The following is a 22,919-nucleotide window of genomic DNA, read 5'->3' on the forward strand; positions in this document are numbered from 1 at the left end:
GCAGATGTGCTAACCAGTTGCCCACCGTGCCGCCTGGCTTTGTTTATTATGTTCAAATAGGTAGCAGGAAAGCTAATATAAAGTAGGTACCAATATCAGGGCTCCGATTTGACATTATGGCACACAGTGTATCAAAATACTAACGTTTGGGATATCAGGGAAACTATTCAATGTTGCCTTGTTTTGTTGTTTTGTCACTGATTCTGGTTAAAGTTGTGTAACTTTGATGTCTGGTCAACAAGCTTTTTGAGGTGCATTTGGTTCTCCACTGGACATTAGAAGAAAAAAATAATAATAATTACAGCATCTTGTTTGGACTTATGATCCAAATGTTATTAGGCTGAATTGGTATGAAATGTCAAATATGTCCTGTTCGTCTTTTCAACAGCTTCTCCTTGCTGTGACGATGGCGGCCGCCAGCTGACTCGCTCGCGCTCCTCTCGCCCATCACTGGAGGTCACACACGGCTGCGTGAGAAGCGGCAAAATATGGCGCTATCACTCTCAGCCAATGGGACGGCCGCTTCTCACAGGTTGCGGCCGACGTCATCGGCGGGGCGGGAGCGCGCATCCAGGAAGGGCACGAGACGAGAGTCAGCGGGCGGCGAGATCGCGCACTCTTCTTTTGGCCACACCAATGTCTCCTGAGTAACCGGCTGCCAGGAATGGAGGACCCGGAGCCCTGCGACGGGGCGGGCGCCGCCAGACGGATTACAGCATGATAAAACATTCGCTGCTTTTGTGGTCCCTATTAACAGCCAGCGAGTGAGGCGTCGTTTGCTTTGATTCCGGGCCGGCTGTAAGTTAACGACGAGCAAGGATGGATGCATCTTCGATTACAGGCCAGTCTGGTCAGCCCGAGCCAGTCCGAGCAGGCTGGGTTCATTGGGTGTAAAGTAAAAAAAAAAAATTAATAATAATAATAATAAAAAAAAAAAAAAAGCAGCGGGCTCCTATCTGCTGGCTCGTGGGGACTTGAACCATGTCCGCGTTCTGCCTCGACCTGAGCACGTCCGGCGTGGGTTCAGCACCGCTAGAGCTGGACAGCGACTCCGTGGAGCGGTGTCTCAACGAGCCCGGAGGCGGCCCGGTTCAACCGCTGCGCCACGCCGGCTCCGGAGGCCTCGGCGTGGCGTTGGAGGAGGAACTGGCCGTGCTCAGCGAGGAGCAGGATGGCGCGGGAGCGCTCTCGCTGGACCACAACGCCGACTTGCTGGCTCTCTTCCGCCAAAAGGAAAAGGATTTGTTTTTAGCTGCCAAACTGGGCAAAGCTCTGCTGGAAAGAAACCAAGATTTGACCAAGCAATATGAGAAAATGCACAAAGACCTCAACGACAAATTAGAGGTAATGAACAGATAATGTCATGTAAAAACAATGGTGACTTTTCTTCTCGGTTTGACGTCCAAGCAAGCTGTATTGTGGTGTACCTTTTCTGTTCGATTCTCTTTTTGTTCCAAACCACAACAAAAGTTATCTCAAGGGCCAATCCGGGCTTCTCCTTATCCGAGTGGTGTCCGAGGCCCATTCATTTAAATTGATTTATACGGTAAAACCCAATATACAACAAAAGTTATCTCAAGGCACTTTTTCATTGCGTGATTTGACCGAGGAGGCCATCTGCTTTGATTTCTCGGTAGGGCCGACGAGCAGGAAATAAATCATCTTGACTTCGGTCGAACTTCTGGTCACGCTGATCCTGCATTGTCGTCAGGGATCTCTCCGCTGACGACACCAGTGAATGAACACCGTGTCGCTTTTGTTCTTGTCTTTGAAATCCTTCACACTAGCCAACATGTGGCCCGAGGGTAAAAAAAATAAAATAAAATAACACACACGAGACTAATCTCCTCACTGTACACGGCTCACTGAATCTACTGTGCATCTGTTCAACCCTTTGATCCATATTCATCCTCGTGATGGAGCTCAGAGAATTAAGCTGCTTCTCAATATCAGACCCATTTATGTTTTTTCGGGTTTGAACTTGTTTTGTTGCGGCTCTTCTTTAATTCTTTCCATTTTATCAGGGCATGTAAAATGTGATCTTTTAGCGAATTGACCTACAGGTCACAGCTATCAAGAGACAACATGAACAAAACTTCATTTTCTGTAAGCGTTTAAACTGAACTTTTCTTTAATTATATTTCCACGATGTAGGACCTCCTTCTCTTGAAGCACTACCACCTGTAATACCCCATCTCCAATAAAGTATAGGTTATACAGATGTTTTCATGATTGTCGGCAATACTGATCTTGTACCACTTCTCCTCCGCCAGCACTTGGAGCAGGAGAAGCACGAGTTGCGTTGGCGTCTGGAAAATCGAGAGGGGGAGTGGGAGGGCCGCGTGGCCGAGCTGGAGACGGATGTCCAGCAGCTGCAGGGAGAACTGGAGCAACACCAGGTCCAGCTGAGAGAGGCGGACAGGGACAAAACTAAGGTCATCGGTGAGCTATCCGAACAAAACCACCGCTTGCTGGAACAACTTCGAAGGGTGAGAAATAGTGCGTGTGAGAATGTGTGTCTGCGTGTGTGTGTGTTTCGGATGTAAAGCTTCGGGCAGCATTGGAGATTTAATTAGTCTGGGCTTTGTGTCACATGGCCTTAAGTGCTCTACCACGCTACTCAGAACCCCTTGCAAAGAAAGCACACACACACACACACACACACACACGTTAATTTCTTCCTACGATGGTTGTCAGGGTCTCTCAGTGCCATTCAAGTTTGCTTGCGTGACATCAGATGCTTGGGCCAGAAACAATGGGGGGCAATTTGTGTTCAGCCAGTCACTAAAAACGGTCAGTGTGAAAGGTGTGCTTCTGAAGCTTAGGATGCTGAATTATTTAGAGTGATTGCCCTGCACGCTGCAGTACCCCTCTGCCTTCTGACAGGTATTTCAATGCAGTTATTCACGAATTGCATTGCATTTGTAGGAAATGGTCCCAGATGAGGGGCACATGCTTACAAGACACAGACAGTATTTGGCTTCACCTAATGAATGGCTCGAGATGACATACGGAAAGTGTGTTAAAAATCTGCCTTTACAAAAACATGAGAATGTTCAGTTTTTAATTGTGGCCAATAGTGGAATTATTTTGTGTGTGTTAATGTTTGCGATGTTATGGAAGTGGAAATTGGGATATTAACATTTGCACCTCACCTCATTTAATTTTGAACATTCTAAACTGTCACACAAACGAGGAGAGAAGTTAACCACTGTAAAATGTAAAAATGGTCCAACTGACAACACGTATAGCAAGCCGCTCAAGCTGCAGCTAGCCACGGCAGCTAATGTTGACGCTCATCTCTACGTCCTGGTTGTTATTTCCTTTTCAGCCACTTATCTCAGCTTTAGTCTTCAGAATCATCCATCCATTTATTTTCTATACCGTCCTCAATAGCGGCACGGGTGAGCGTGAGCCTATTCCTGCTGACTTGGGTCAAGAGGCAGGGAACAGCCTAGAACTCACCATGCTGCCACTTTAGAGACATATTTTCCCCAAATGTTTTGCTTCAATTCCCAATTGTTGGACCTTAGGGACATCTAACTTTGGATATTTCGCTCTACTTGAAATCCCTTTCTATCTTATCTACACCAGGCTGCTGTTTAGTCACCGGTTATGTATGTGTTGTACATATAAATGCTCTTCAGAAATTGCCATTTTAGAGCAAAGCTGTGATGTGATTGTTAAGCGCCGAATTTGCCGATGCTTTGACCCAACGTGTTGCTCGCTTGCCCCTGCCTGGCCTCCTTAGCACGAGGCCACTAAAAGGTACAAATGCCACATGGCAGTATGACACACAGCTTTGTACCCAAAAGATGACGTGCACATCTTCATCCCTCTTTGCAAAACCGTCTATCGCATCGTGTGTACAAAGATTGAACCTTCTCCTGGGAAAAGAGGTTCTGTCGCCTCTCGCGTGCTGATAAGAGATGGCGGACCTGCATGTGTTCTTCAATGTTGTAACTTGCATCTTGCCCCAGGGCCTCCGCTCATTTTGATCAGATTATTATTATTCTAATCTGCACCTGCCCCAACGGCATTATCATATTTTATTAAAGGAGTGTGCATGACCAATCAGTTGCTGGAGTTCTAAAACAATGGACTTAGGAGAGTGTGAAGATCTATGAAAACTTTTCCCTCAGTGTGGCGGAAACATACTTTATGCTTACTGTTAATGTGCGACATTCCCAAGAGTTAGTAGACTGCATCGACGAAGATTTCACGATTCATTTCCTTTGCGCAAGAAGATGGCAACCTTGCATAACAGAGCAAACGAGGTCAATCACAGTGCTTGGTTGTTCGGCCACTTTTCAACTTTTCTAATTGGCTTGCTTTCCCCCTCCACCTCCTCTTTGCTCCTCATTTCTAAGCAATGGGCTGTCATGAAGTGATGTCAACTGTTTACAACTCTGATTGGATGTTGAGAACATAAACTCCCCCTGGGGAACTGCTTGTCAGGGGAATGCTGTTTCCATTTGTCCCAACAATCCTCGAATTCTAATTGTTGACTCTTTCAATAAAAACATTTGATCGGTATCTAATTCGGCTCTGTCTCCGAAACAATAACATACATACTTTTTCAGTGGCCAAGTGAACAGGAACTCTTTTTGGGAATTCTTTAGCACCGACAACAAGAAGCTAGTCCTATTCCGGTTACTAATTGAAAGCACAGTAACACTCGAGCACCAGAATTCATTTAAAGTTTGCTCTGTCCTTTGCTCAACCATGGTAACAGTAGCAACATTGTTAAGGGTTAAACAGATTCACTTACTAACCAATGACTCAATTCATTCTATCCTGTTAACACATTATATACATACAATTAATTAATAATCCAATAATCAAAGAAATCTCTTTAATACTTATATTAACATACTTTTTCTTTCATGGTAGATGCCCGTTGAGTAATTTCATTAATTACCTCTTTACCCCATTGTTTGTTTATTTTTTCTTTTATTTTATGTATTTAATTGTTTTTATTTTTGGATTGTGCAAAGGCTATCCAACAAGTAACAAATTGTTACTTTACTTGTGACATGATCCACATTAGAATTGTTCAGACGTCAAGTTTGAGATGTTAGCCTTTTCAAATGGAGCATTTAGGCAATCGTTGAAAGGAGACCTCAGGAATCACGTCTTAACAGAGCTCCCGACTGACTAGAAAAGGATGGCCGTGGAAGCAGGGCACTCGAAAGGAAGTGATGTCAGTCGTGCCGTAAAATGCAACACAGAGGGGATTAGGCTATAATCCAGGGTAATAGCCTTGCCATATGCATTGAGTCAGGAACCAAAACAATTTAGCCCCTCACTCAAGTTAATTACTAACAGCAGGTAACATGTATTGAATGAGGAAAAGATCTCAAATTTCGGACTTTATTTGGTTAATTATATTCCATATTAACTCAGGTTCACATTAGGTGCAGAGTACCCTAGTTAGTAGATCCAAGTAAGTATGTGTGTGCATTTGCACGCGCGCGTGTAACCCACATGAATTAGCAGAATGGATAGCCTCTTCAATGACCTTAATCACGCGTGCTAGAGTACAGTAGCGCTGACAACAATGTGAGTCTGCAGGCTTTATGGCCGCCGCATTTAGCTAAGAAATCTGAGGAAATAATGTTTATTTGAGTCGAAAGTACATTTTGCGTTTTACTTTTCATCCGTTTTGAACCCTACTTAAGTTTCTAAATAAGATTACTTGTCCAATACGGGGTTGTACTGTAAATAGACATAATGCCTCTGTCTCCATTGGCACTTTAAACTGTTTTGCTCCCATTTTACTGCCTTAGTTGAACACTTCTGGTGAATCAGTCAGCATCCTCTTTGGAAAATAAGGTCTCTTTTCCCATCCAGAAAAGTCCAAAAGCGCTGAGGCCGCAATTCATCTATCAGTCCTAATTCTTTCTGGTTGCTATAACAACCAGAGTACCGTGCAAATTAAAAACTCGTGGCTTGCAAAGGGGTCTACCTAGTTTCCCTGTTCTTAGACTGCACTAAATGTATATACAAGCGCATGTACTAAACTGTCAGTACACTTCTGATAAAAGAAAAAAACTAAACACGATGCACCCTGAAACAACCTGAAAATAAAAAAAGCAATATAATCATCATCATCATCATCATCATTAATAGTAGTAGTAGTAGTACTAGTATGTATAAGTATTATAAGCCTGTAAATTAGGCATATACTACATATACACATGACTTAATATTTTGTTGTGCCATCTTTTGAGACAATCAGTGCAATCAATGATTTCTTTCAATCTTACTGAGAATGCATTTTGTCCCATTTGGCGCAGGGTGTCTCCAATCTGTGCAGGTAACTAGGGCTGTGCAATATGAACAAAATGAGCAATTTTAGTTTTCCTCTTCGTCAGTGTCTGCACTGAGTACACGGTTCCCGTGTGTGTCCGTGTTTTAATCCTTGCTAGTTTTTTTTTCTCCCTCCACATGAACTCTGTCTTGCTCCTCGTTCAGGCTGCAGAGGTGGAGAAGCAGCTATCCACTCAGGTCCATTCATTACGGGACGACTTCAGGGAGAAGAGTACGTCTACAAGACAGCACATGACACGATTAGAAACGCTACAAGCTGAAGTAAGACATGATCAGCGCGGCACCTCAATGCAAATTACAGTCATGTACTGTATGTACGTTTACGCTATCTAGCTCTATACTTGACGACAAGAATCATTTGTGTCATTTGACAATGTATTCCAATAATCATTACTGCTATATTAATATGATGACCCTGGAAAGTGACTCAGAACATATGGACTGTTTCAAAGTAGAAATGACACATTCCTCCCCAAATAACTTACCACCACATTCCACTCCACCACACTCTTATTATTATTTACATGTCTATTTTCCTTTCTCACTTGTAGCGCGGACCAGCTATGGTGAGTCAGTCTTAAAAACACAACACCGGATTACCATTTAAGAGCGCAATATAAGTCACCGTGGGAGTCATTTGACACACCGCAAACTAAAGTTCATCATTCTTCTTTGGCAGAAGTGACACCACAATTTGTTTCTGGCGAACAAAATACCACCAAAGAAAGACAGTTTTTTTAATGTGTCAGATTACTGTCACTTATATATGTTATTGCTTTTCCAAAACAGTATCAATTCATGTCAGGGTATACTCATCATTTTCCCTCTTTCTGTATTTTCCTCATTTATTTTCCCCTCCCTCCTTGATTGGAGCAGCAAGGACTCGAAGTGAGTGGTTAGCGGGTATTGTCTGGCCTGACTGCATGCTGCATGTAACTTAGTTAGGCTGAATTTGAGTTGAATTGGTGTGCAATGCTGGAACCTACAAATGGAAACAGAAAAAAAGCCAAAATCTCTGCACTACCTGCATGAAAAATCTGTTTCTTATCTTGATGGCAATCCCTGTTTCCAAAGGCGTTAAAAAAAAAAAAAAAAGAGGCTTAGATGTGTTGTGAAGTCAGTCATGTGCTCATGTTTGATTGCAGCCACTTACAATAAGCCATTGATGATGGCAAAGTAAAAGTAGTTACTTTAAGTTTCCCTGTGTCCTCCCTTTATTCCTTTCTTTTATGTGACAGCAGGGAAAACACCCTGACTGCAAAGCCGGCACTATAATTGGGAGAAAGAGCGTTTTCTATTTTTACCTAGACTGCAATGTCTGGGTGCTTCCACTTTTCATATGGTTTGCTTTTACATGATGATGACTCCTGGTGTTTGCCCTGCCTGGGGAAAAAGACTATTGTGGCCCTAAATGTCCAGAACATTGCATGTTGCAAAAGCAACAGATTCACGTGTAAGTCGCTGCAGTTTAAAGTAGGTTATCAGATGTAGGTCACATCCAGAAGGGATAAAATGATCACGTACCGTTGTTCATTTAATGTGTAAATCTGCTCAGGCGAAAACAATCCAAGTCCCACTGTGAAGAATATGTCGTGGGGAAGTTGAAGGTCGTCACTTGCAGAGTAAGCTGATATTAGGCTTTGTGTAGGCGCTACCGTATCACCAAGACATTCCTAAGACGAGGGTGGCTACTACCGCCTACGCCTGTGCTAGGCAACAGGCATTCTTCAGGCCAGTGGGAGTACTTTTTAATCTCGTGTAACTGCCCAGTTTGCCTGAGAGACGGGACAACGTAATATGTATCCTTTAATCAAGTCTGTGGCTACCCCTTTGTCTGATATCGACCATAAAATCAAGACAATCCTCCGTTTGTACCCATAATCCTTTTTAATGGGCTGTCATTTCTAATCACCGATGCTGAAAACGTTAGATTAAGATGCTGTCGGAGAGGAAGATGGAGCTGGAGCGGCGGGTACATGCCATGCTGGAGGAGAACGAAGTGCTTAAGAATACTGTGGAAGATCTCAGAGACAGGACGCTGGTGCTGGAGAAGCAGTGTCACGAGAAGGACCTACAGGTAAAACGCTTCTGTGTATGCAATGTCGAACCTCCAAAGGGTGGCACAAATAGAAATTTGGGGGAATATGCTTCTCAAACTACCCCAAATCTTAGACTTGAAAAGTTATCAAGCATGACGTCGTGAGACTTCAGTAAAGACTTTTATCAATCTATTTAAAAGCATTGCATATGTAGTTGATGAGGACTTTATGATGGCAACGTGCAATGGTTTCACTCTGAGACATATTCTTTATATATATTGTAAAATTGATGATGAAGCATTTTCGGTTCATTGGATGGTTACTTGTCCACCTACACACCTAATAAGAAACAAGCGCTATAGAAAGTGGATTAAGTCAACTAGTGAGGCAGGATAGATTGTGTTACAACTAGGGATGGGTATCGAGAATCGGGGAGAACTGGTTCCAAATTTAACGATACCTTGGAATCCTTCATTGAATTTTGTAGCGTTTCCCTTATCAATTCTATTTGAATAGATGTCTTCAAATTGCGCATTTAACGCAGCATACGCATCGCATGGATCAGCCGGCATTCACATAACTACTGGCCTCAAGTGCCCTCAACTGGCCACAAGTGGTATTAATACGCTACCTCCCACGAATTAATCTGAGTAAGGACGCCAAGTAAACACACGACTAAAAACAAAACAAATTTAACTATAAACGACTAGAATTGACACCACTTTAACTATTAACCTTTGTTTGTACAAGTCAAAACGTGATACAGTGATTTTAATTATAGCAATGTATTCTGGAAAAGAGTGAATGCTAATTTTCCGGGTATTACACTAAAAAGGACGCTAAAATCCATCCATCTTCCTTACCGCTTATCCTCACTAGAGTCCTATCCTAGCTGACTCTAGGCGGGAGGCGGGGTACACCCTGAATTGGTCGCCAGACAATCGCAGGGCACACATAGACAAACAACCATTCACAATCACATTCACACCTACGGCGAATTTAGAGTCAGCAATCAACCTACCATGCATGTTTTTGGGATCTGGGAGGAAACCGGAGTACCTGGAGAAAACCCACGCAGCCACGGGGAGAACATGCAAACTCCACATGGTTTCATGCCTAGCAGATTACCACAGATGTGTTATTTGCCTTGAGGGTGTTGATGGAAACATACAGAGAAGGAGCTACATTTTGTCTTTGTAGATCTAGAGAAAGCCAATGACAGAGTACTCAGAGAGGAACAGTGGTACTGCATGCGGACGTCTGGAGTGGCAGAGAAGTATGTTAGAATGGTACAGGACATGTATGAGGGCAGCAGAGCAACGGTGAGGTGTGAAAGAGGAATTTCAGGTGCAGGTGAGATTGCATCAGGGATCAACCCTGAGCCCCTTCCTGTTTGCAGTGGTGATAGATAGGCTGACAGATGAGGTTAGACTGCAGTCCCCGTGGACCATGATGTTCGCAGATGACAGTGAAAGCAGGGAGAAGTTGGAGGAACGGTTAGAAAAGTAGAAGGATGCACTGGAAAGTAGAGGAATGAAGATTAGCCGAAGTAAAACAGAATATATGTGCATGTGAATGAGAGGGATGGTGGGGGAAGAGTGAGGCTACAGGGAGAAGAGATAGCAAGGGTGGAGGACTTTAAATACTTGGGGTCAACCGTCCAGAGCAATGGTGAGTGTGGTCAGGAAGTGAAGAAACGGGTCCAAGCAGGTTGGAACGGGTGGAGGAAAGTGTCAGGTGTGTTATGTGACAGAAGAGTCTCTGCTAGAATGAAGGGCAACGTTTATAAAACAGTGGTGAGACCAGCCGTGATGTACGGATTAGAGACAGTGGCACTGAAGAGACAACAGGAAGCAGAGCTGGAGGTGGCGGAAATGAAGCTGTTGAGCTTCGCTCTAGGAGAGACCAAGTTGGATAAAATTAGAAATGAGCTCATCAGAGGGACAGCCAAGGTTCGATGTTTTGGAGGCAAAGTTAGAGAGAGCAGACTTCGATGGTTTGGACACGTCCAGAGGAGAAATAGTGAGTATATTGGTAGAAGGATGATGAGGATGATGCTGCCAGGCAAGAGAGCGAGAGGAAGACCAAAGAGAAGGTTGATGGATGTCGTGAGGGAAGACATGAGGACAGTTGGTGTTCGAGAGGAGGATGGAGGAGATAGGCTTAGATGGAAAAGGATGACATGCTGTGGCGACCCCTAATGGCGATCTGTGAAACGATGTGTGTCTTGTATTTAAAATCTACAATGTGTGTAATTATTTTTGTTGTGGGTTGAGTTTTACAGTAAACTCCAAATGGAGTCTCGCTAAATAGCTTAAAACACACTTAGGCAGGGCAGAAGAACATACGTCACACGCTTGCTGCAAGATATATAAGATGCGTTCAGGGGGCATTCACAACGCAGACGCATACACAAGCTGCACCGCGGAACATTGGTTTTTCTTCGATTATAATGTTTATATATTATAACGAGAAGCTTCAATATAATATCCAGTGGGTGTTTTTTTATGCTAGCTTATTCGTTTAATTATTTTTTAAATCTATTTAAAGTCCCCTGGATGATTTTCCTCCCCCAAACTACAAATGTGAGAGTCGATGAGAATCGATAAAGAATCGAATCGTTAAGCAGTCTCGAAAATGGAATCGGAATCACAAAAATCATATCCATTGCCATCCCTAATTACAAGTTTGGAGGATTCACTCTACCTGATATTGTACGAGATTTTTTTCTTTCAGATTTTAAGCCTGGTTGTGGATGTTGTGTTTAGTTGCGGCAGAATCAGGTGGAGCTTCAGGAAGTTCAGTTGTCCCACAGGCAGCTAACAGCTCGGCTGGAGGAACTGACGGAGGAGAGCAGCCTGCATAGCCTCACCCCCCACCAGTCCAGCCTGATGTGTGAGATAGAGCAAAGCATGGAGCAAGAGGAGCAGGAGCAGGAGAGAGAGCAGGTACATCAGCCTCGACTGTCAGAGCCACACAGACTGTCCAATTCTAATTTGGGTTCTTTGTCTCTCCATCCCTAGCTGCGTCTCCAGCTGTGGGAAGCCTACTGTGAGGTGCGCTCGTTGAGCTCCCATCTCCGAGGTAATGACGTCACAGACTCTGCGCTATCCACAGACTCGTCCATGGACGAGTCCTCGGAGACGTCCTCGGCCAAGGATGTGCCAACCGGGAGCCTTCATGCCAGCCTGCTAGAACTACGCAGGCTAACACAGAACCTGCTGGATGGAAACGAGTCGACGGTACTAACGGACAGTTTACCGATAGTTTATCAGTTTCATATACCTGTATGCGTACTATATTTTGCCCTGCCCAAGTCAAGGGCGTACTGCAGAGATAGGCTCCATTTCACCCAAGTGCTATAGAATATGGATGTTTGGTCAGTAGATAGATTTATACTATATTCTACTTAGCTTTTCTAATAAACAATTTGTTTAGTTTCGGGGGGAAAGTACATCATTGTACCTTTACAAATTCATGTGGAATATGTATCCTTTACGGTACTGCATTTGTGCATTTTCAACACTTGCATTTTACATCTTGGGAATATTGATATACAGTATACTATAAATTATTCATATAGAACACAACAGACTTAATTTACACCAACAAAGAAAGTCCTTTGCCAAGAAAAGGTCTTCCTGCTTGACAATGTATAAAATGCATTGTAGTATTATATTCTGTCAAACGGTGATCCAATAGAAACTGACCTGGCATCCAATTGGGACCCTAAACCTAATGTTTAGGGAATGCTCCATTCGAGTCCAGTAATTACCCTTGTGGGCTACATTATAATATATAGCTGTATGTATATTTGGAGAAGGTCTTATTTGCACAAAAGAATTTAGTAGTCATTCTTCAAAAATATACAGTAGGTTAAAGGGAGTGGACTCCAGCTTTCCCGTGACCCTGACAAGGATAAGCAGAAGAAAATGGATAAAAGCAAACTGCTATAATTTCAGTCTATTTACGGGTACTTATTAAACAGCTTAGTTTTGGATTCTTAGTTCACGCAGTATAAAGATACTCAGATTACACTAACTGACTTTTGTGGTTCCTACTTCAATGTCATGTTCTATTTTTTTTTGTTGTGTTATTGATAACATCTACAGTTTAGCACATTTTTCCCTTTCTTCTTGACTGCTTGAGGACTGGCATTAAAATTGAATATTTTGGGGTTTTTACTGTCAAAAGGGTTCTCGGCGCAGTGACGAGGAAGCTCTGGAGGAGCAAGTGAAGAAGCTGGGAGAAGAGCTGAGAGAAGTCCGAGAGCTGTATGAAGCTGAGCAGGACAAGACGCACAACAGTAAAGAAGAGTTGCTGCAGTTGCACAATCAGGTACCTGTGTAAAGTCATTTTTATTTCTTGTACACAGTTATGTACAGTACTGTGCAAAAATGTTCGTCAATCTCTAGTATTGTTGATTGAATTACTTTTTTCAAGAGAGAGACTCTGCTAAGCAGTCTTATGCAAAACAAATAAAAACATTACAGATTTCCACTAAACTTTGTCGTTCTGTGTGCTCAGGACGAAACCATTTAATTTTGGTGAGGATCAGGAGAAAAACCAGATATGGGAATGCATTTATTTTTGGTCAATGTGGCATCAAGGGAACAGTAGTTAATCACAATGCTACCAGTTATCCTCAAACACAAAGTAGTCTGCAAACTAACACATGAGAATAAACATGACGCTCCATGAACATTGCGCTCTACTAAGTCACTTTTTTGTTTTTTTAAATAAATGTCATTATAGAATTGGTGAAACAACAGATAATGTTCATGTGCACAGTGAAACCCATTCACTGCCATTGACGGCTGTTGAATTCAAATATCCATGTTAACATGGAGTACTGTCAGTGAATGAGTTAAAAGGCGTGCACACTCATGTATATGTGCGCAATGAATTATGTACAAGAAATCTCTTTAGAGTTTAATTGATGTATTACAAAAGCAACTGAATGGACAAATCTGTGCAATTATTACAAAATAAAGAGTACATATTTAAGTTTTTTTGCATCATTTAATTCACCTCTATGCGGCCTTGTCTAGTCCTCCCTTTAATCAACATTTTCCCTAACTCTATAAATATCTTGCACCATGCACAAAAAGTGACGGACGTGACTCTAGATATCAATCCTGCAGCATATCTGATTTTGTTTCAATAAACCAAGTAAAACATTGTGCCCTTTCTTGACGAGTAACCGTTTTTAGGGGTTTAATTAACAGAGCCTATTTCATCAACAGGGGACTTGAAATACACAAACGCTATCTGATTAAAAACTCGGATAACCACTGAGTCTATACAAACAAAACAAACCTCGTTGACATATCTCATCAATTGCATTTCTTTATTTGTTTTGGATTGTAAAGAGACTTTCTTAGCACCCTGTATAAAATCCTATTCGTGTACATAGGCAGATGTATGTACACAGCACGTTGATTCCACAGCTTAAGTAACAATAGCATATCAAAAACACTGTCCAATAAACTAGTTTCGCTGATGTCCATGTCCTTTGCCCATCAAACCTACAGATGGCGCTGCTCTCAGTAGAAATGTGTTCCCTCCAAGAGGAATCCGAGCGGATGAGGACCATGGCAGAGGTCCGAGAGCCCAGCGAGCAGCTCCAGAGTGCCATTAAAGACAGAGATGACGCTATAGCCAAGTAGGATCACAGTAAAAAAAAAACTCATCAACACTGCTGGGATTTTATTACATGATGCATTGCACTTCATAAAATCATGATGCATACTCCTTGTATTTATGAAGCATGTTTTGAATGTTCTATTATTGACAGTAATAACATTCTATCAACCTAGACGATTATTCAAACTCACAACATTAACGCAAGTTAATGAGATGTTCTAAACCAAATAGTCTTTTTCAGGTTTGATGACTGTCATACAGGGATTCATTGAACAACTCTGTTCATTTATGCGTTATCTTATTTACCTAAATGGAGGGCAAAAGACAAAAAACACCTCTCAGTATAAAGCTGTGAAATTCTACACCACTCATAACTACAACAACAGTAATCATTGTTTTGCACATTCCTGGAGTTAAATAAGACCACCCCCCGGCCAAAAAAAGAAATATACCGGTAGTCACACTTCTTAGTGGGCAGAATGGTGGAACCTAGTGGCTTGCACTTCTGTCTCACAGTTCGGAGGTTCGAGGCTTGAATCCCTGTCCTGTATGTGGAGTTTGCATGTTCTCCCTGTTCATGCGTGGATTTTCTCCAGCTACTCCGACTTCCTCGCACATCCCTCCCAAAATGCGTTAGGTTAAATGAAGACGAAATTGTTCGTAGGTGTGAATGTGAGCAATTGACTGGCGACAGGTCAAAGTCAGCTGGGATAGCCACCCAAATGGCTTAACCTAACTGATGATTTAACTTGACTCGCTTGATTGTTTTGTTTTTTTTTTGGTTTTTTCTTTTTGTCACGGTGACTTGGGACGAGTTTGAAACTTAAGTCGCTCCAGTATATTTCCTCTCTGTTCCATTGCGTAAGGCCTTCACGCTGGTAGGACATCACCATCATGTCACTCTGTCTTCCAGGAAGAAGGCAGTGGAGATGGAGCTGGCCAAGTGTAAAATAGACATCATGTCTCTAAATAGTCAGCTTCTGGATGCCATCCAGCAGAAGCTCAATCTGTCACAGCAGCTGGAGGCCTGGCAGGTGGGTCATCATGATAGAGAGGTTTCAGTTAAAGCCTTGTAGTAAGGCTGTGTAAAATTATTGATTTGGTCACTTCCCTTTAAGTCCACGTCTCTTGTCTCCCTCTTTGTTAACAAAAAATGTGGCAACTGCATACACGGGAAATCACTCAATCAAGCTGGAAACACACACATCGATTTTAAAAAATGTGAGAGAACCCACAAATGACAAGGAACAAAATGCTCCTGTGTGTGCCTGCTGTTGTTATTGTGTGTGGTGTAGCCTACTCGAGATGAGCAACACAGCACATCACACACATAACGATATCATCAACGAGAATCGCGAGTGTCCTTCCCAAAACAGATGTCGGCCAAAGTATCAAGACTGACCCGTGAGAGGCCGCGGTTGCCCGAAAATACGAAGTTTAGCAGTAGTAGTAGTAGAAGAAGAAGAAATAAAAGACGCTACCTTAACTGCAACTGGTAACTACACTCTTCTCCTTGTCATGCATTGTGCTGAATGACTTGAGACACAAATTCTCCAGAGCCTTGTTCAAATGCCAGGGCTTTATTGACAAAGTGGAAGGAAATATGGACAGTTAGTAACAGTACGGTACAGGTTGTAGGTGACATTCATTTATCTTGGTCTCATTTTTTATATATATATATATATATATCACTAAGTCTGGCATTTGAACAAGGGTGTGTAGATTTTGGGGGGAAAACCGCTCTTAACGCACCACAGGATATTTGCTCAGGATTCTGTTTGACTGACATCTGATAAGCGGTCCTATGATGACTTTGCTGAAATTTGGCCCGATTATCAGAACGTGTGCACCCTGCTTAAGCGGCACACTTCTTCCTACGTGTATGTGGCCATGATCCCGCTCGTTCCTTCCCTCCACCCTCCCTCCTCCTCTGTAACTAGCGGCTCTTCCCTCTCTCTTCTCCCCGCCCACAGTTTGCATCCTCAGGGCTCTTTACAGTTTGGCTCTTGTGGTTTCTGATCTAGTGGCCTTCCTCAGCCTCCGTCCGTGCCACCCTCTCTCCCTTGTGGTACACTACCCCTCCTGCCTTAGAGGTGAGCCCAGCTGCACCATCCCATCATTCCACCCCCCACTAACCCTTCCACGCCACGCTGAGCCATTTCATGCCACGGGAAAAACGCCCATCCCAGCTGAAACCATTGACCCTCAGTTAGGACAACGGGTACTTTCGGAAATTCACTCCAAGCACGCTCTCTACACTCCGGAACCTTTGGAAACTCAGAGCGCCGCTGGAGTGTGCCGTTCAGTTATTCAGGGCGCTATACTCTGGGAGTGCCGCAGCATCAGGCAGGATGAGATGTTGCCAGGCAGAACTGCCACATTCAGTATGGCGGACGCACTGTCGCATCTCTGCCAATGGCCAACACGCTCGTTCGTAAATTCATAGAAAGTGGAGCGTGCACGCTCAGAGCGCAGTGAGAGCGTCTGTTTGAATTTCTGAACGTACCCTACGTTAACCGCCATTCTATGGTCACCTGTCTTGCCTGTCTGTAAACCTACATCCTTGAGGCCAGGGGTTTCTAACTGATTGGGAACCCTCATGTTTTTGGACGGGTGACGGTCGAGTTGCGTTTCCTTTAAAGGCAACTTTAACCTTGGCGATGTAACAACTGCGACTGGCCGGCGACCAGTTCAGGGTGTACCCCGCCTCTCGCCCGAAGCTAGCTGGGATAGCTGGGTTGAACTCAGAACAGTGATGAAAGCTCTCACGTGTGTTCTCGCAGGACGACATGCACAGAGTGATCGACCAGCAGTTAATGGACAAGCACCAGGACGAGTGGCGCTCCACGCCGTCGTCCGCCTCCGCGTCCAGGTCGTCGAGAGCTCCCGGCGCTCAGTCCTCCAGGCGAGCTCTCCGCCTCTCTGACCGGGACCGGAAACTTTTCTCTTTCTTCAAAAAGAGCTGAGTACACGAGACGGAGGCGACGCCAGATCACGTGGAGAGGAGAGAGTGACATGGCAGCGCAGGTGTGAACAACGCAGCCAAAGACGGACAGTGGCAGACTGCAAAGACGTTTCAGCATTTATTCACTATCCTTGATAGCTGTACCAGTATGCTCTTGGTCCTCACAAGTAAGACAATTCTGCCCACTAGTACAACGACTATGGCGCATTAATAGAACTATCTTACAAACGATCATTTTTCCCACTACCGCCTTCCTTGACTGTATGACATTTCTGCACACTTGTAAGCCAACTGTGGCATACTAGTAGGATAAGTGTTACTAGTGAGGCAAAACTGTGCACGAGTTGACACTACTACTACTACTACTACTACTACTAGTGAAGTTGACTGGCTGTTAAACAGTAGAATTAATAAAGTCACAAGTAGTAATAGTAGGATGCATATTCAATATGTGCACAGTTTTGCCCCAGTAATAACATACAGTTGTCCTACTATCCTACTACGTTTGTAGGATGCCAACGTTGTCCTACTAGACAAGACAAAGCGTGTACTGGTACACGGACCCTGAGCTGGATATCAAGGATATTGAATGATAGAAAGCCGTTTGAACAATGATTTAATATCCTTGATATCCATCTTGAGGTCCATCTACTAGAACACGCTTTGTCTTCATTAATAACACAATTCAGGGCACTAGTAGAAAGTCTTTCTTGTAATGCTTGTTGCATTACTATCTTCCACGACTGGATGACATTTCTGCACACTAGAAAAGTGCTTCTCGAACGTTTTGCTCCAAGTACCACCTCCAAAAATACATGTCTCTCCAAGTGCCACCATGATACCCAAGATTAAAATACAGAAGTGTAATAGGCCCAAGTGTTCATCAAAAACAAGGCAGAGGTTTTATGCCTGAAAGGTATATTCAATGTTATTGTAAGCCACTGTAATATTCTGCACAGTTTGAACATGAACACTGTGCTTAACAGTCGGAAAGTAAAAAAACAAAATTTAAATCATGATTCATTAACATATTGTACATACAAGTTTGAATACACGTTGAACCTAAATAAATGTTTGAAAGCAAACAGTTCTAAAAGATGCAATGCAAATGAATGTACTTCAAAGTTAAATACAACTGAATTTCACTTAACAAATATACTGTACTGGATTGAAAAGAAAGTTGAATCCAGTATATTATATTATGCACAGTTTGCTAATTTAATTCAGTGATTCTTCCGCATACCACCAGAAGGAGACTGTGTACCACTAGTGGTACTTGTACCATACGTTGAGAACCGCTGACTTAGAAGGACAACTTTAGCATACTTGGAGGAAAACTACGTTACTAGTGAGGCAAAACTACTTTCGGTACAATTAGTAGGGTCCAGGAGGCTACCAGTGTGTGACACATGCCTACCAGTTGTGTTACTAGTGCAGCACAGTAGTTTAGCAGTAAGGTTTAATTGTGTATTCGTAAGCCAAAAGTGGCAATAGCAGTGGGACAAAAACATTACTAGTAAGACACAGTCATTGTACGTGGGTGCAGAATTGCCTTGCAAGTAAGGACAAACAGCGTACGAGTTCATGGATGTCAAGTATACGCTGCAAAAACTCAAATCTTACCCAGTGAATTTATCTTATTTGTTGTGCAAACATCTTACTGTGCTTATTTTAAAACAGCCATGACTTTTTTTTTTCAGCAAGACAAAAAGACTTAAAAGACATTTTTGCTGAATTCAAACAATTCTGCAAGGAAGGGAAGGGCCAAAATGTCTCCACAGAGACGTGAAAAGACTCATTGCCATTTTATCGAAAACCTATGATTTCAGTTGTCGCTGCTGAGGGTGGTCCGTCCAACTAGTTATTAGGTTTAAGGGGCCATTACTTTTTCTCACAGGGCCAGGTAATTGGATACTTTAGTTTTTTTTTTCTTAATCAATTTAAGAAAATGGACGAATGTTTGAATGTGAGTGCAAATGGTTGTTTGTTTGTATGTGTCCTGCGATTGGCTGGCAACCAGTTCAGGGTGTACCCCGCCTCCTGCCCGATGATAGCTGGGACAGGCTCCAGCACGCCCGCGACCCTTGGGAGGAGAAGCGGCTCAGAAAATGGATGGATGGATGGAATTTAAAAACAGCATTTTAAGTTCACTTGGGTTACATTTTTCTGATATTTACATTTGTTTGATCGTCTTTAACATTAAAGTGGGGAAACTATGCAAAAATATAAGAATTTGAGAAGGGGGCCAATACTGTAAAAAGTATTGGCCCCCAATACAGTGGCAGATTTTTTTTGCACTTATTTTAGGGGCAAAATGTTTTAAGTGAAAACAATCTGCCAATGGAACTAGTTTGAACTGACTTGATACGACTTAAAATAAGATCTTGTATCTTACAACAAGTCTTTTTGTCTTCCTGAAAATCCCTCCATCCATTTTCTACACCACTTGTCCTCATCAAGGTCGCGGGCATGCTGGTGCCTCTGCCAGCGAACTGCGGGCAGGATGCGGGGTCTTCAATGAACCTACAACATATGTTTTGGGGATGTGGGAGGAAAACCGGAGTACCCATGCAGGCACGGGGAGAATACGCAAACTCCACCCAGGCGAGGCCGGATTTGAACCCGGGTCCTCAGAACTGTGAGGCTGATGTGCTAACCATTCGCCGTGCCGCCTCTTGCTGAAAATTTAGAGGGGGGGGGGGGGGGAGAAAAAAATCAACTGTACTTAAAATAAGTACAGTAAGCTTTACGAGGCACGAGTTTAGTTTTTGCAGCGTATGCAATAAATGCTTCAATGTATTTCTATACAGGTTCGAGGGGCTTGTGCTTGTTGCACTTTATCTTTTGTTCCTTGTCTAATTCTGATGATTCGGTCACAACGCGACATCAATCCTCTTCTAAAAGACGACTTGTAGGACATGATCAGGGTCCCAACGTTTACTTGTACTGAGGAAGGTTTCCTTGTAGTGCCTACGTGCCATCGCCACTCCCCACTGCCGAGCCCGTTCGAGACTCAACATCCCTTGTGTCAGGCGAATGACGCGGAATTGCAGCAGCTGGAACCGTGATCGGAATGTGTTGATGGTTGCATGACAGCACCTGACTCTGACTGGAGTTCATTTGTTTGAGAGTTTATTCATTTGTTTGGGATGTGTTAGAACACAAGGCCACATCAACGTGTAGTTTGTAATGGAAAAAATCTCACGTAACACCACGCAAAAAAAGTACATACAGTAAAGCGCCGCATATTTGCAGTTGGGCATTCACAAATTTGCTTCTTTGTGGATTATTTGCTGGTAATGTGCTCAAGCCAAAGTCATCTTTTATATCAAAATATTGATTGGTGCCATTTTGCAGTATGTTGGTGACCAGGAGCTATGTTGAAGTTTGGGGAGGAGCTTCATTTAGTCAGCCCCATTGCCTTGTCCAATCGAAAAAAGTACTTTGTCACAATCTTGGGGCATCTATAGGCAATTACAAACCTTTTTGGGTTGGCAATTACTTGCGGATATTTGCCATTATAGTGGGGTCACTGTGGACCGTAATAATGATAAGCCCGTCTCAAATGATTCTCTCAAATTTACTTGCTCACTGAGCCTGTTTAGTGGAACACAATTCTGTTGTATGACTGGTTCCTGGAAAAGACTTCCATTGTTCTGCCTGTCCCGCTGGCAGAGATAGATTTAAAAAGATCATCAGCAGAAACAAGTTCTGTCTTGCACTGAACTTTTCCTTTGGATACTTTCCATTCCCAGTGACCTACGGGAGGCCTTCATGTTGATCTCCAACATTTGAATAAACCTGCGAGTTTAACATCCCCGATGCACGCGTCACGTACTCGCGCATGAGAAGACGCTGTCCTCTATTATTTCAAACATTTTTCTAGGCAACCAAATTCTTCCAATGTTTACATGAGCGTGAGAAGGAGGACAACAAATGTTGCATTTCATATCACGAAAATACATGTTGACTTGAAACAGATGAGTGTACACGGTAATATTTTTAGCTGGGAAAAAAAAAAAAAGTCTACCTCCATCATCACTGCTTCAATACTTCATGAGCACTTTGAGTTGTTACTAAACTGTCAGGCTTCCGTTGAGGTGACGTGACGTGAATGCCTTTTTGTTGTTGTTTTGTGCGCTGCCGTGTTAGCTCCTCTTTGTCTGTACGTGCGCGCGCGCGAGTGTATGTTTGAGCAGCTGTGCAAAACCTATGCAGATGTCATCTTCAGCCGGTTGTTTGAAGGGAGAAACCCAAAGACTGATATATATATATATGTATATATATATACATAAAGTATAGAAAACAATTCTGATTAGGTCTGGAGGACGTGAATATATTTATAGATAAAATCCATACCTTTTCAGTAAATACTTTTTAAAATATTCATTTGTTTTTCTTTAGTTTGTTTTTAAAAATGTTTTTTTTTTTTTTTTTAAGGGACTGATAACGTGGCAAGAGGAACATAGAGTATAGTCACCTACATGGCCTCATAAAGCTTTCATATTTGAACACCAATCGACATTATCGCCATCATTTTAGCAATTCATCCAGTTTCTATACCACACCCTGGACTGGTCGCCAGCACGTAGACAAACACTCACATTTCCACCTATGGCCGATTTAGACTACAGTGTTCGATTAACCTAAGATGCATTTAAAAAAAAAAATCATAATAATTTGTAAACATTCATTTCATGTGAACATTTGTTCTTGTTTTTGGATCCAAACGATCAAACGCCATGTTGTGGGGTATGGCAGTGATTCCAGAGGTCCAGTGATGCTCGCCGATTATTGATGAGGTTGCTTGTGGACTCCGCCGAGCTGCTCTGGGTACACATGGCTGCAATCAGAACATGGGGAATAGCATCAGTGTCTATACGTGAATGAGGATTTGCTCAGCACACGAGAGAAAACTGTCTTTCATTCCCACTGCAATTATCCCGTGTTGTTATTGTTGGTTTTCTTTTTCGTCGCTTACGTGTACGTACATTGTTGTTGAAATGTGTTTCATGCCGACAGTGTGACGTCACGTTCAGAATGACAATGCTAGCGATCTCGTCAGAGAATGACGGTTTCTTTTTTGCTCCGTTTATATCGATAAAGCCATTCATGATGACTCTTTATGAAGAGTGCCTTATACACTGTTTTTTGATGGGCATGTGTGTCACAATCCATTGAACGTGTGATCTCTGGTGAAAAGTTCAAAGAATAAATGCCAGTCACTCTTGTCGTGTGTTTCTTTTCCACAAACCAAGCACTGCATTCCCATTTCCATTCGTTCACGACGCTTGACGATTTCGGAGTCATTTTCCAATTGAAAACATTTTTAGAACTGTCCAACTGAGCATTTTTTGTTTTGGTTTTTGTGATGAATAACCAATGGGACAATGGTGAGTGAGCGTGACACAGGCCCACTATTGACTTTGTTTTCTACTGCGTTTGGGTTTTGGGTGGGCCCGTTGTGCTGCGTGTGAGTGTCCATTCAGTAACGACTAACAGCATTGGTTTCACTTATAGAACATTCCCAACTATGCCAAAGATTTGTTATGCAGTTTTCTGAGAAATCAAGTTTCTCTAATCAACGCATAACAATCTGCTTATAATAAACACATTGTGCGATTCTTCACGGAGACAGTTTGACAAATCGGATTGCCTGAACAACACGAGGTCGTCCTTCCATCCTTTTTCTACACTGTACAGCTTGTTTTTATTAGGGCTGTGAAAAACGGAAGCTTTTCCTATACGGGGTTAGGGTCCACCCTGGACTGGTCGCCAGCCAATGGCAGGAGCACAAGAGGTGGACAGCCATTAGGTAACGTCTCTGTCACGTTGTAGGCCCTAATATGAAGACGAACATACATTTCGGAAGTTAATTTAGAGGGGGGAAAAAAACACTGATGAACTAGAATTGGATAGGCGGCGCAGGCCCCTAG

The 22,919-nt window shown here is 42.9% G+C and overlaps 1 protein-coding gene across 4 annotated transcripts; it reads left to right on the top strand.

Annotated features, from left to right (window-relative positions):
* The first annotated feature begins 427 nt into the window (after positions 1 to 427).
* Positions 428 to 22,213, top strand: bicdl1 (BICD family like cargo adaptor 1). Of its 4 annotated transcripts, XR_009787604.1 has the most exons (11): positions 428 to 1,344; positions 2,274 to 2,489; positions 6,478 to 6,594; positions 8,264 to 8,410; positions 11,141 to 11,320; positions 11,396 to 11,614; positions 12,567 to 12,710; positions 13,907 to 14,037; positions 14,932 to 15,052; positions 15,992 to 16,111; positions 16,802 to 16,936. XR_009787604.1 is itself a non-coding variant. In XM_061766705.1 (10 exons), the coding sequence occupies exons 1-10, from the start codon at positions 982 to 984 to the stop codon at positions 16,982 to 16,984; spliced, it is 1,821 nt and encodes a 606-aa protein (XP_061622689.1). In that variant the 5' UTR covers positions 430 to 981; the 3' UTR covers positions 16,985 to 22,213. The 4 variants fall into 4 exon arrangements, 2 of the variants coding, with proteins under 2 accessions (XP_061622689.1, XP_061622690.1); XR_009787605.1 differs by lacking the exon at positions 14,932 to 15,052 and having other exon boundaries at positions 429 to 1,344; XM_061766705.1 differs by lacking the exon at positions 15,992 to 16,111 and having other exon boundaries at positions 430 to 1,344; positions 16,802 to 22,213.
* Positions 22,214 to 22,919: the final 706 nt, after the last annotated feature.

Source organism: Phyllopteryx taeniolatus, chromosome 3, assembly GCF_024500385.1.
Source record: "Phyllopteryx taeniolatus isolate TA_2022b chromosome 3, UOR_Ptae_1.2, whole genome shotgun sequence".
Lineage (NCBI taxonomy): Eukaryota > Metazoa > Chordata > Actinopteri > Syngnathiformes > Syngnathidae > Phyllopteryx > Phyllopteryx taeniolatus.

What these genes read in the sequence shown, in the direction of transcription:
- bicdl1 (XM_061766705.1), top strand. Translation starts at nt 982, where the DNA reads ATGTCCGCGTTCTGCCTCGACCTGAGCACGTCCGGCGTGGGTTCAGCA. An exon ending in ACCTCAACGACAAATTAGAG is followed by an intron (nt 1,345 to 2,273) that starts GTAATGAACAGA and finishes CTCCTCCGCCAG; the next exon opens with CACTTGGAGCAGGAGAAGCA. An exon ending in AGGAGCAGGAGAGAGAGCAG is followed by an intron (nt 11,321 to 11,395) that starts GTACATCAGCCT and finishes CTCCATCCCTAG; the next exon opens with CTGCGTCTCCAGCTGTGGGA.